Here is a 12975-nt window from a genome sequence, read left to right on the forward strand (position 1 = left end):
GTAAACTTCACAACTGATTGAATCGAATTAACTTTAAAAAAGCATATTTTCACGCCTCAGTCTTGGCAGTGGATTTCAAGTGTTGCATGTACTCAGCATCCTGTTCTATATGTCTGCGGCATTCTTTGAAAGCAAAGTGTGAATGATTGTGGATAGATGGACAAGAAGAATAAAACGGAAACTAAGAGAGCAGGGGAACAGCATTAGTATTGTAGTACGTTTCAATTGATTTCAGAGTCTTGAAGTCCAGTGATTTTTGCTACCAAAGCAGCCTGAGTCAGGAAATCTGCTGACTATGAATCTGAGTATGAAGTTGCCACTGAAAGCTTTGGGAAAATCAGAAAAATAGTTTCTGTCAATGTTGACATTCAGATTTTTTTCAATCTCTTTACATTTTCCCAACTTTCTCACCATTGTCCATGCCACATCAGAGAGGGTAGAATTCCATCAAGTCTTTAATAACCAACCTATGCCTTAATGTTCACTATCCAAACATATTCAAATCATTACTTACCTGTTTTCCACATATAGGCTGTCCTGGGAGCATGTGGACTGTAAAGAAAAATGGTACATTTCAACATATTGCTATATATTATTGCATTTCAGAAAGAAGCTCAGTTGCATTTTGTAGTCCTTGGAATCTGGTAACTCTAGTGATCTAAGTTAAGTATGGTAGTTAACTGCAGTGCACAAAAGGCCATAGGTTACCTCTCTCTGCTAAAGAGAGACAATTAGCTACATAACCTGAGGGCCATCACTGCACATCAATAACAAGCTCAGGAGGTAGGCCTCTGTGAACTACCTTAGCCAGCATGGGGTTGGAGCTATGCTGCATCACACTCCCACCATTCAGCACAATGAGTGAACCGTTCATAGAATTCGAATTTATAAACCACATGGATTCAAATTCTTAACTATTAATTTGTTTGCATTATTTTATGGTAAATCATACCTTATCTCATCAACAGACTGGACAAATGGACAAATAGATAGTAGGCATTTGTGAGTTATCTAGTCCAGAATAACTTGCCTTTTCATATACGGAAGAACACAACACAAAAGGAAAGATTCATTACAAAAACCTTTCTAAACAAACCTTAGAGGAAAAGAAAAGCTTTTTTCTCCTTGTTATCTGAACTATTTTTTAAAATCAGATAATGCACATGGCTGCAATAAAAAGCTGGCTTTTGAGGTCATGATGCGTAACAGACATTTATAGTTGACTGCAAAGCACACAGTGTAATGATGACATTTATCAAGATTTATTTAAGCCATGTAGCTGAGTTCAAAATCTCTTCACAGTGGGTATTCATCATAATTTCATCACCTCTCATTTTAAACAAAAATATGTTGAAATCTGTTGATCATAGGGATTTTGACAATCATAAATTTTGAAATAAGTGGCAATGGTAACAATTAAGTCATAAAAATTGCAACAATACAAACTGCTGGATTAAATCAAGGCTAAATTAAAAAAGAGAAATTGTTGGAAATTTGTGCTAATTTTAAGCAGCGTTTGTGGAGAGAGAAACAGAGTTAATGATGGTATTGGCTATCAATCTGAAACATTAACTCTTTCTCTCCATCGATGTTACTTGAGCTGTTGATAATCCAACATTTTCTCCTGCTAGTTCAGATTTTCAGGTCCTGCACTATTTTGCTTTCAATAAAATGAAACGTTACACTGATTCAGAAAGGTAAATTTTGCAAGGCTCTACTCCTGACATAGTACCTCACACAATGGGAGTGGAGATCAGAGAATTAGGATCGGGAGTCAGTATGCCTGATAGCTTGTACTCCCAATTTCTCAGTCAATAAAATGAATGCCAAGAAAAACAGTGAAGAATACATTCATCTCTGCATCACACCTCTCTATCGGGAGACTTGCCAGGCAAAATTTACTGTTACAATATAAAAGCCATGCCAAAGGAGTTCATAAGGCAGACCAAAATATATTTCAATTTAACTACACTTCTTCAATAAATTCATGGTGCCATCCTTAAACAGGAACAAACAGATATCTGACTACACATGGTGATGTCTACAACTTGCATAAATCATTGAGGCAGTCCAGAAGTATGCTGCAGAAAAGCTTTTCTGCATCTAGTGACAACAGATTACAACCATGATAAAGTAAGAGTAATAGGTGTAAAGGGAAGAAGCAGAACAAATGCAGTGGGAACATCATAAAGCTAATCTCTGCAACAATATAAACCAAAATAATGCAGCAATCTAACTGAAATAAAGAAATTAAGATTCACATCATAAACATTATTTACCTAGCTATGTAGTTATTGAATTTTAACTGCAATGCACTATTTCTACATATTATTCGTACAACACAGTTTAGTTCTTGGGGTTATAGGCATAATTGTTAATGTTCGAGGTGCATGGTCAAATGTGTCCAATACTGAATCAATAAAGGTACTGAATGACTAAACCGTACAGGCCAGAACTTCTGGTTTGATTTCTGATCTGTGTTCAGTCAGCCATCATTCATTAACGACAGAAAAAGCACTACGATTAGTCTCAGTAGCCTTGATTAGGGGGGAGGAAATCAGCCAGAATTCCTACCCCTGGTTAGACCCTCGCTATAAGATACCTGCATGGAGGGCAGAATCAAACTCGGACAGCTTGATAAAAACAGGAAGTGCTAGAGAAACTCAACAGGTGCATCTGTGGAGAGAGAAACAGATGTAATGTTTCAAGTCCAATATGCATCTGTCTTTCGAAGAAAAGTCATATAGGACTCGAAACATTACTTCTATTTGCCTTTCTAGAAATGCAGCCAGAGCTGCTGAGATTCTCCAGAACATTATGTTTTTATTTCAAGTTTGTAGCAACTACCGTACTTTACTTTTATTTGGATATGATGATGTTCCTCATGGTCCAGTGTCCTGCCAACACTTCCTATCAATCTCACATGATGAACTACGACTTGAGCAATGTACTCTGCAATCTTACCCCAGGAGAAACCAGTACAATGAGAAGAGGCTGATGCAAAAATCACTTTAATAAATAGATCGGTTATCTTTCATCTCCAAGATACTGAACCGCCCATTTTGGTTGCCAAGTAACCAACAGAAATAAGAAAGGAAAAGCTTAATTGATCTGAAAAATTCCAGAAATCATTGCAAGGTTATGACCATCTGAAAATGGGAAAGGCTGGCGACTGGTTTAAGATTGAGATTCTTTGCAACATTGAATGGTTTGAGCTTAAGGTATTTATCTTTCTTTTATCTTTACGAGCAAATCTTCCATCTTCATTACTCCTTAATTTTATGACCAACTTAAGTGTGTATACTTGCTACTTTTGCAATTGAAAGTTAAGGCACATAGTATGAGACAGAAAGGTAGGGAATATGCTATTCAAATAAGCTCCATTTTTCTGATGATTTTTTTTTAATAGTAGCTCTTTGGCTAATGTTCCCATTCAAAGTGCTGCACCGATTTATGGTTAAATAAATTTTCTGCGTTGACTTATTTTCCATCTATTTAATGTTTGTTAATCGTTCCATATGTTAAAACATATTAGCTGAAAAAGATGCATGGTGTTTACACATGGTTAAAAACATTTTTACATCGTAGGTGATATTTTTTAATTGTGACAGTGCAGTGCAATTTATTTCTGTTCTCCACATTAGAATAGCACTAATTTAAAACTTAGTTAAAGTTGAATACTACAATATAGCTTCTAATCCCAACTACTTAGTAAATACTCTTTTCATAATATGTTAAGAATTTTGAATTTTATAACACAGAAACGTGACATTTCATACAACAGTATGTATTTATGACCTATTTATTTAGGATATTGACCTTAACTATGTTACCTAATTATGACTTTAGCCATTCTACAGCCCCGTTTACACTACAGCTGTAAATGTGAAATCATTTTGAATTTACAGCTGTTTTGGCTCGACAATTGAATGACACTGATTTATCTACCCTGATATGAAATCTCTCACCCTCCAACACTGGTTTAAAATTCATCCACAAACAGAGGATCTGAATAAGTCTGGTATGAACAGTCTGATTCAAATCTCTGCTGAAGTTTTGTTCTGCCCAATTAACAGCACATCCCTCAGACAGGTAATTTAGTTTAATCCTGTTCAGACACATGTATTGGTTCAGGGTAGACATTGGTGCAAGTGCTAGGGAGGCCAAATTCAGTTCAGATAAATGCATCCGAACTCAATTTGATATCCCCGTGTAAATGGGGTACGAGGCTAGCAGAGAAATTACTTACATCTTGTGCAAAAATTCTCTCTCTTACTCGTTGATATTCCTCTTCTCTCTCCTCAATTGATTTACTTCTTCTATCATCTCTAAATGGATGAATCCTATTTTGCTGCAAGATAAACATTTCCTGAAAGGATATGAAATACTGTTCGTTTACACATAAACCTATTTAAAATCCCATCCAACTGAATTGAGGTTTGAGTAGATTAGTTAAAGTATACACATTACTGCTGTCATATGTATGTATAGTAGGTTAACTGGCTGAGTGGATTAAAAATTGAACAGCTTTTGCTGCTGCATATTATCAGGAAAAGTTTTATTCTCAAGCTTCACACAGTGCTACGTACCTGATTGTCATCTTTATCCATACTAGAATTATCTCTTTTTAAAATAAACCTTTTCTGGGACTCATCATTTTTCTCATCTTTTATGTGTTCGCAGAACCTTTGCTCTGGTCTGTTGACATATATAAACACAAAAAAATACAATCAAACCAGTTTTCTGAAAAGTGATTCAAGTCATTTTACTGTCCACAATTACTGATCTGTACTGGGACTTGCAAAGCTGTAATGGGCATTGAGCCTGTGACTCGAGTGCACTGCCTGCAGCAGGAAGGGACAAACTGTCAGCTTTACATAGACTATTGTGCTGGACTAGATGTGGTACATTTACACATTCAAATAAACAATGAAAGTGTTTTACTCATTGCAGAAAATCTTTTCTGAAAGACAATCAACATTAAGGACACACAATACTTACATTCTAGTATTGCTAGTTTTATTGATTATAACAGACTTTCCAGTTTGATCGACGTTGTGATCCATTCCAAAGTAAGCTGCTACTCTGTGCACCAACATTCGATGATATGATGACATTGGAGGGAATTTCTTATAGTGGTTGCTAGAAATTGGAAACCAAATAAAGTCAATACATTCCCCATGAATGTAATCCTTCCTGTTGTAATACTACACATAAACTTACTTGAAAATAATAAATGTCAATGCAAAGGCTGGGTTCAAACAAGCCTTTCAGGTTGGAAAATGGATGTAGTTTTGGGTCCCATATCTACGAAAGGACATGCCGGCCTTGGAGGGGGTCCAGAGGAGGTTTACAAGAATGAGCCCTGGGATGAAGGGCTTGTCACATGAGGAGCAGTTGAGGCTGCTAGATCTGTGCGTGATGGAGTTTAGCAGGATGTGGGGGGGATCTCTGTGAAGCTTACAGAATACTGAGAAGCCTGGATAGAGTGGATGTGGGGAAGATGTGACCATGAGAAAAAGAGACTAAGACCTCAGGGCACAGCCTCAGAGTAAGGCATGCCCTTTAGAAATGAGGTGAGGAACTTCTTCAGCCACACAGCAGTGGTTCTGTAAACTTGCTGCACAGAAGGCTCTGGAGGCAAGTCATTGAGTGCATTTAAGACAGAAACACATTGGCTTTTCATTACACTGAGCAAAATGGGCCTGGGAAACATCAGTCATGATAAAATGGTGGAGCAGACACAATGGGCCAAATGGCCTAATACTGCTCCTATATCAGGTAGTCTTATCGGTCATAGGTGAAGAAGCAAAGCAGCTGGCTGAACAGTGTAATATTAACTAGATCCATTGGACCAAAACAGAAGGTGACATTCTTCATACGACCTTCAACCTCCTGCTAAGGGGCTGCACCAGCCTTTGTAAAACAATTCCCTCAACAACGTAATTGAGGACAAGCAGGAAAAGCTCAGCAGAAATTCACTCCTGCTATTTTATTAACTGTAATAGGCATTTTAGATATAGCACAAATATTCATAGTTTGCTTCATAAAAATATTTGTGGGTCTCTAGACAATGAGTTTGTCTGGTTTAATACAGTTAGACTGTTATGACTAGGAGGAGAATAAGAATTAACACAGGAATGAGATTTATCAGTAAAACCTTGCAGCTTCTATGGACTCTCTGTTAAAGGTTTTTTAAAAAAAGTCATCGAATGCATATATTCTGGATAATAAGTATGGTGGTATTCAGTGAACTCTGAGGGAGTTCCCGTGCAGAATGATTCTGGTAGATTTGGCAGATTTGAGCCAGCCAATTATTTAAGTTTCTTGCTTCAGGATAGATTGAATAACATATACTCTGGGAAAGTCCATGAGCTCCAATCCCAGGCATCTAGAATTCGATCTCTGGCAGGAAGCATTAATTGCACTATGTGGCTATGCCATTGGAGCCCAGAATCTGAGAGCTCAGACACACAGCACAAACTATGTAAGGAAACTCAATAATGCACTTGTCAACTAGAATTCCAGACAAAATTCTGAAGCAACTGGATCGTTGTAAATCCATACATGTTGAATAACGGCCTTGAGTAAGAGAGCTCTGCTATCACCATTTGATTTGACCTGGACTTCAACTCACACTTTGCTGTTTACACTTAATAACTACATAACGTCCAATCTGCTATAAATAAATTGCTATCAAACAAAGTATTAGTGGACCTATGACCAAAGCTCCACGTGCAACAGCAGAAAAGACTCAGGGAATCACAATCACATAAACAGGAGCAAAGATTTTTAATATGTGGGGTCCAACACTGAAATGAAAGGAAGTCCAACAGATCTGTGAGGTTCTACAGTCATCTTCACAGTAGCAGAATCATCGGTCAATATTCTGAAGTTATTTTTTATCATCCCTGGGCAGGTTCTGTCCCATGAGAAGTGAGAGGACAGGAGTACAGAAATGTGTCTTGAAAGGGATTCACTCGGGGACACAGGGAAGAGCCAGGTAACCAAAGGAGAAGATTAACAATCTCTCTGCTGCAGCCCTTACAGTTAGCAGCGTTGGCCATTGAAGGCAGAGAAAGAAGTTTGGTGTCCCAGCCCAGTTCAGAATTTTACCTTGCTAGGCGAGAAGGCTAACAGAATGGCACAGTAATATATCAGAGGGGATTTCTGACATCTTTCTGCTGCTCTATGTCATTTACCCAATGATGGGGAAACTAGTAGCTGTGCTAGCTATCAATAATCCAACTGAGTCAATCAAGTGGCCTCCTAGCATTTGTCTGATTGGTGGAACCAGCCATCACCTATAGAGACCACCCAGTGAAAATCAAAGGCCTTCCAGCACATTCTGGGGTGGCTCCTATGAGGGCATTCTGTGACCTACAGAGGGGACCTCCACCCTCTGCCTTTAGTGACCACCTCATGCCATGTGTATTCACTATGGTCTGCCTATCTGACCCTGGCTTCTCCAGACATTGCTTACTACTCCTCATGGGCTTATGACTTTTCACATGGCCCTCACCAAGTAGATACAAGCTCACAAAATGGCTTCTGCTGGCAGTGGTGCTATTGAGGCTGCCAGCCCTTTAGTTGTTTGGATAGACCCCTCGGATGCCAGCTGCCCTCTTTAAGAGGGATGGTGCCCAATGGAGTGGCCAACTAATACACCTTTCTGATTTCTGCCTTTGGTCATGCCCCTCCTACCTAGTTCAGCCCATATGTGGAATCTCTGAAGTGGTTCTGACGGCCTCAAAAGAGACGTGATAACTAGCTTCCATGTGCTATTTTTCCATGGTTTCTGCCACAATAAGTCAAGAACAGAGAAACTAGAAGCAGGAGTAGGAAATTCAGTCTCTCGAACCTGCTAAGCCATTTAATATGATTGTAGCTGATCTCATCTCAGCCTCAAAACTGCTTTCCTGCCTGTTCCCCATAACCATTTATCCCATCACTGATTAATAATCTTACTATCTTCTCTGTAACTTTATTTAGTGTTGAGAATGGCAAATAATGGGGCATTTTGCACTGGAGTTGCCACTGTATTTCCTGTCATACCAGCAATCAGGTTTTGGGTGGTTAATGAACAATCAGTTAAGGACCTGAGCCCATGTGCCTTCACGGCAGCAGGAAACACAGTTGCCTTCCCCACAGGCAAGCCAAGGTGATCTGCTCAGCAGGTTAAGGGAATGGAGGGCATCCATTTTTCCCTTATCTGGGGAAACTGGATGCACGGATCAGGGACAGGCCCCTTGATCAGTCCTTTTGTCTCTGACCTCTGACACTTTCCTCCCCCAACACACACTCTATGATTGGCTAACAGCTACAGGCAGACTGCACCTTCAGTAATGAGACGCTGTACAGGCAGAGAAATATACCGACAGCAATCAAGAGCATTTTACTGAATCAGACCCTTTGGCCCAACAAGTTCACATTGACCCTCAGAACATCCCATCCCTCTATAACCCACCTAACCTACCCATTCCTGCACACTATAGGCAATTTAGTCTGGCCAATCCATCTAATCTGCACATTTTTGGACTGTGGGAGGAAACCGGACCACCCAGAGGAAACCCACCCAGACACAGGGAGAACATGCAAACTCTAGGCAGACTGTCGCCTGAGGTTGGAATCAAACCCGAGTCCCTGGTGCTATGAGGCAGCAGTGTTAACTACTGAGCCACTATGCCACATTTGTTCTGTTGGATTTCCTCACTGGCAGTGGGAGGTTAATGGCCATTGAATCCCCAGGCCTGTGTAAAAAAGACTAAAAACTAAATATGTTGAATGCATTTACTATATGTTTGTGTGTGTTTCTGTGTGCCTGTACGTGAATGCTCGTGTACATGTGTGTGTATATATATCTGTGTGTACGTGGGTCTCTGTGTGCATGCATGTGTGCATTGAATCTGGCAAATACAAGGCAGTTAACCTTATGAAAATGGTAGAAGAGGAGTTTGGTACAATTATCCAAGACCAAGTTCATTGTTATTTGGAAAATATAGATGAATCAATGACAGGTCAGCATGGATTTATTCACAGCAGTTTGCATGTGACTATTGTTGATAAAGTAATGGAGAGTTTTGGTGAATTCACTGTAAGTAATGTCTATATGGGCTTTGAAAAGACATTTCATAGAGTGCTAATAACAAACTTGTTTGCAGAAGAAATGTTTGTGGGCTTAATTGGACATTGACAGTGTGAATGGCTAAAGTCAGAAAGCAGAAAGTAGTCTAAACACTTGTTCTTTAGAGTGGATGGCATTATATTTGTAGGGTTTGCTATTCTTTTAAACTACACTTTGATATTTAGGGCGTAATTTCAAAGTTACAGATAATACAAAACTCAAAGTGAACAATTGAGCAGGAGTATAAATGACTTCAGCATAATGAGGAATTTCATTTTGGATAAAATGTGTTCTATCAGAACAAAACCATGGTATTTTGTTTTTCCCTCTTCCACTTGTCTCCTCTAATACTCATTGTTACTGAAATCTGATACCGATAAGTGCCTGAAATTGATGATTTCAAGTACAAAATTCACTTAAAAACTTCAACCATTTAAGCATTATCTGAAAAAAGAAGTAAATTGCATGATTTTGTATGAATAGTGAATAAAAATAACATCTAAAGTAAAATAAACCTAATTTAAAATGCTTCTCTTGAAAGTAACAAATGTCAATATAGCCACTTACCTGTTATCATTGATAAAATCTATTAGTTCCTGTTCCATTTTTAAAAGCATCATTCTGTCCCTGTAAAATGATAACCATTAAATCATTATCAATATTAAGATTAAGACAAACATCAAATAAATCAATTCTTCTACTTTGATCTCACTTACTCTGTTTAGTCAATCACATCCTTTCCCAACCAAAAAATAAGAAAATCATTTACTTTCAGCATTTGGTCAATAACATTCTTAAATTAGCTGCTGCAAGTGTGACTCATCCTCAGATTGTTGCCACCTTTCACAGTTACTATGGAACTAATGCATGGAAAAAACATCAAAAGATTTAGAGTGAGTGTTTATCTCCTAACACAGAACGATCAGCTGCACCACCTCAGGCTACTGTCACTGAATGCATTTTAACACAAATTTTTCATACCTGATTTGTGGATTCTTGAAACTGTCCCCATTTTGCTCAACAAGTCTAGTGCCGATAAGAGACGGTATTAAGACCATAGGAGTAGCGCAAGTCAGCCATTTGGCCGATCGAGTCTGCTCCAACATTCAATGAGAGCATAGATAACAAAGTGTGGAGCTGGATGAACACAGCAGGCCAAGCAGCATCTCAGGAGCACAAAAGCTGATGTTTCAGGCCTAGACCCTTCATCAGAGAGGGGGATGGGGAGAGGGTTCTGAAATGAATAGTGAGTGAGGGGGAGGCGGACTGAAGATGGATAGAGGAGAAGATAGGCGGAGAGGACAGTATGGGTGGTGAGGTAGGGAGGGGATAGGTCAGTCTGGGGAGGACGGACAGGTCAAGGAGGCGGGATGAAGTTAGTAGGTAGGAAATGGAGGTGCGGCTTGAAGTGGGAGGAGGGGATAGGTGAGAGGAAGAACAGGTTAGGGAGGCGGGGATGAGCTGGGCTGGTTTTGGGATGCAGTAGGGGGAGGGAACAAGCTGGGCTGGTTTTGGGATGCAGAGTGGGGAGGGGAGATTTTGAGGCTGGTGAAATCCACATTGATACCATTGGACTGCAGGGTTCCCAAGCGGAATATGAGTTGTTGTTCCTGCAACCTACGGGGGCATCATTGTGGCACTGCAGGAGGCCCAGGATGGACATGTCGTCTGTGGAATGGGAGGGGAAGTTGAAATGATTCGCGACTGGAAGGTGCAGTTGTTTATTGCAAACCGAGCGGAGGTGTTCTGCAAAGCGGTCCCCAAGCCTCCGCTTGGTTTCCCCAATGTAATGGAAGCCAGACTGGGTACAGTGGATACAGTATACCACATTGGCAGATGTGCAGGTGAACATCTGCTTGATATGGAATGTCATCTTGGGACCTGGGATGAGGGTGAGGGAGGAGGTGTGGGGGCAGGTGTAGCACTTCGTGCGGTTGCAGGGGAAGGCGCCAGGCGTGGTGGGGTTGGAGGGGATTGTGGAACGGACAAGGGAGTCGCAGAGACAGTGGTCTCTCTGGAAGGCAGAGAAGGGTGGGGTTGGAAAAATGTCTTTAGTGGTGGGGTTGGATTGCAGATGGTGGAAGTGCTGGAGGATGATGCGTTGTATGAGATCATGGTCAATGAGATCATGGTGATCACAGAATCTACAACTCAGTTTTTTCGCTTTATCCATATAACTCTCAGTTCTCTTACTGATTTATAGTCTATCCATTTCAGCAATTAATATACTTAATGGCTCAGCCTCTGTCATAAGGAATTCCACAGATTCACTAGTCTCTGACAACCTGATCTCTGTTTTAAACGGGTAACCCCTCACGCTGAAATTACGCCTAGTCTCTCTGTCAAAGCAAAACATCTCCCTCATTGACCCTGCCAAATCCCTTAAGAATCTTATATATTTTAATAAGCTCATTTTTCATTCTACTAAACTCTAAAGAGTACTGATCCAATTTACTCAAGCACTCCCCAGAGAAAAATTCTACCATGCCCAGGATCAAGCTGGTGATCCTTGAATGGGCCTGTCTCCAATGCCCCAGCATACCTCTGCTTAGATAAGGGGACCAAAACTGTTCACAGTTTTCCAGCTGTGAACTAATTAGTGCCTTGTACAGTTTTAGCAACCTCCCCCATCCCCGCTCCCCCCCACCAACTTTTGTATTCCATTCCTTTAGGGAAAAAACGACACCACTTCATTTGCTCTCCCTGTTGTCCACTGTGTGCATCAAAATCCTTCTGCTTTGCAACTTTTAGTTGTCTTTCTCCATTTAAATAATATTCAGCTCTACTGTGCTTCCTGCCAAAGCGCATAACCTCAAATTTTCCCAGATTATATCCCACCTGAGAAGTTACCTTACCAATTCACTTACCTGTGTATAACCCCCTGTAGATTCTTCATAGCATCTTCAATCCTTGTTTAATTTTGTTTTTAGGCCATCTGCAAACTTGGTGATAGTACCTTCACTCCCATCATAGTTTGCTAATACTCTATTCATGCAAATATACTGCTCCCTACTGTGTAGTCACTTACTACATAGTCTTATGTGTGGTACCTTATTGAACACCTTTTGGAATTCAATAGATCACATCTACTGATTCTCCTTCTATCCTACTTGCTACCTCCTCAAAGAGTTCTACTAAATTTGTCAGGTATAATTTCTCCTTAATGAAATCATCCTGACTCTGCTCGATCATATTATGCGTTTCCAAATGCTCTGTTATTACATCCTTTATTGTAGATGCTAACATTTTCTCAACAACTGATGTGAAGCTAACTGGCCTATTGTGACCTTTTTGTTTTCTCTCTCCTCTTAAGTAAAGGCATTTCAGTGGCATCTTTCCAGACTCAGAGTTTTCAAAAACCTCAGGATTCTCTCTTTAACAGCATTGTGCGCCTACCTACACAAACGATCTGTAGCTGTTCAAGATGGCAGCTCAATGTCACCTGACCAAGGGCAAAAAGGAATGGACAATAAGTACAGGCCCAACCAATGACACCCACGTCCAATGAATGAATTATAAAAAACTGAAGATTAAATTAATATTTTTCATCATAATTGTATTTAGGTATGAGCTTTTATAAAATTACTTCTTAAATTCACTTTTTGAACCAATTGTCTTCTCATTTTCCACCACACACATGGAATTACCCATCAGCTGTGCAAAATGGGGCTACGCAGGGTCATTTTCAATATTCTGCACTTACATTGTAGGGTCACGTTAGTCTTGTAAATTCTTCCCCTCTTCAGATTTCATTGATTTGGAACCTTAGACATGGCAAAATGTCTCAAAGGGCTTCACAGGACTTTAATTAAACAAAACTGACACAAGGCAACTGAAAGACTTGTGGTCAC

At 39.9% G+C, this 12975-nt stretch overlaps 1 protein-coding gene across 21 annotated transcripts in view; it reads right to left on the minus strand.

Annotated features, from left to right (window-relative positions):
- LOC125451860 (cAMP-regulated phosphoprotein 21-like) overlaps positions 1-12975 on the minus strand; it is a 405355-nt gene that overhangs the window by 63676 nt on the left and 328704 nt on the right. For 17 of the 21 annotated variants that reach the window (XM_048529526.1, XM_059645782.1, XM_059645784.1 and 14 more), the window contains 5 exons: positions 9692-9751; positions 5002-5142; positions 4590-4698; positions 4250-4369; positions 515-552 (listed from right to left, as the gene is read on the minus strand). In XM_048529526.1, coding sequence (XP_048385483.1) covers positions 515-552; positions 4250-4369; positions 4590-4698; positions 5002-5142; positions 9692-9751 — 468 coding nt within the window. The remainder of the gene's footprint in view (positions 1-514; positions 553-4249; positions 4370-4589; positions 4699-5001; positions 5143-9691; positions 9752-12975) is intronic. The other 4 variants (XM_048529536.2, XM_048529535.2, XM_048529538.2 and 1 more) reach the window with 2 other exon arrangements.

This window comes from Stegostoma tigrinum, chromosome 5 (assembly GCF_030684315.1).
Source record: "Stegostoma tigrinum isolate sSteTig4 chromosome 5, sSteTig4.hap1, whole genome shotgun sequence".
Classification (NCBI taxonomy): domain Eukaryota; kingdom Metazoa; phylum Chordata; class Chondrichthyes; order Orectolobiformes; family Stegostomatidae; genus Stegostoma; species Stegostoma tigrinum.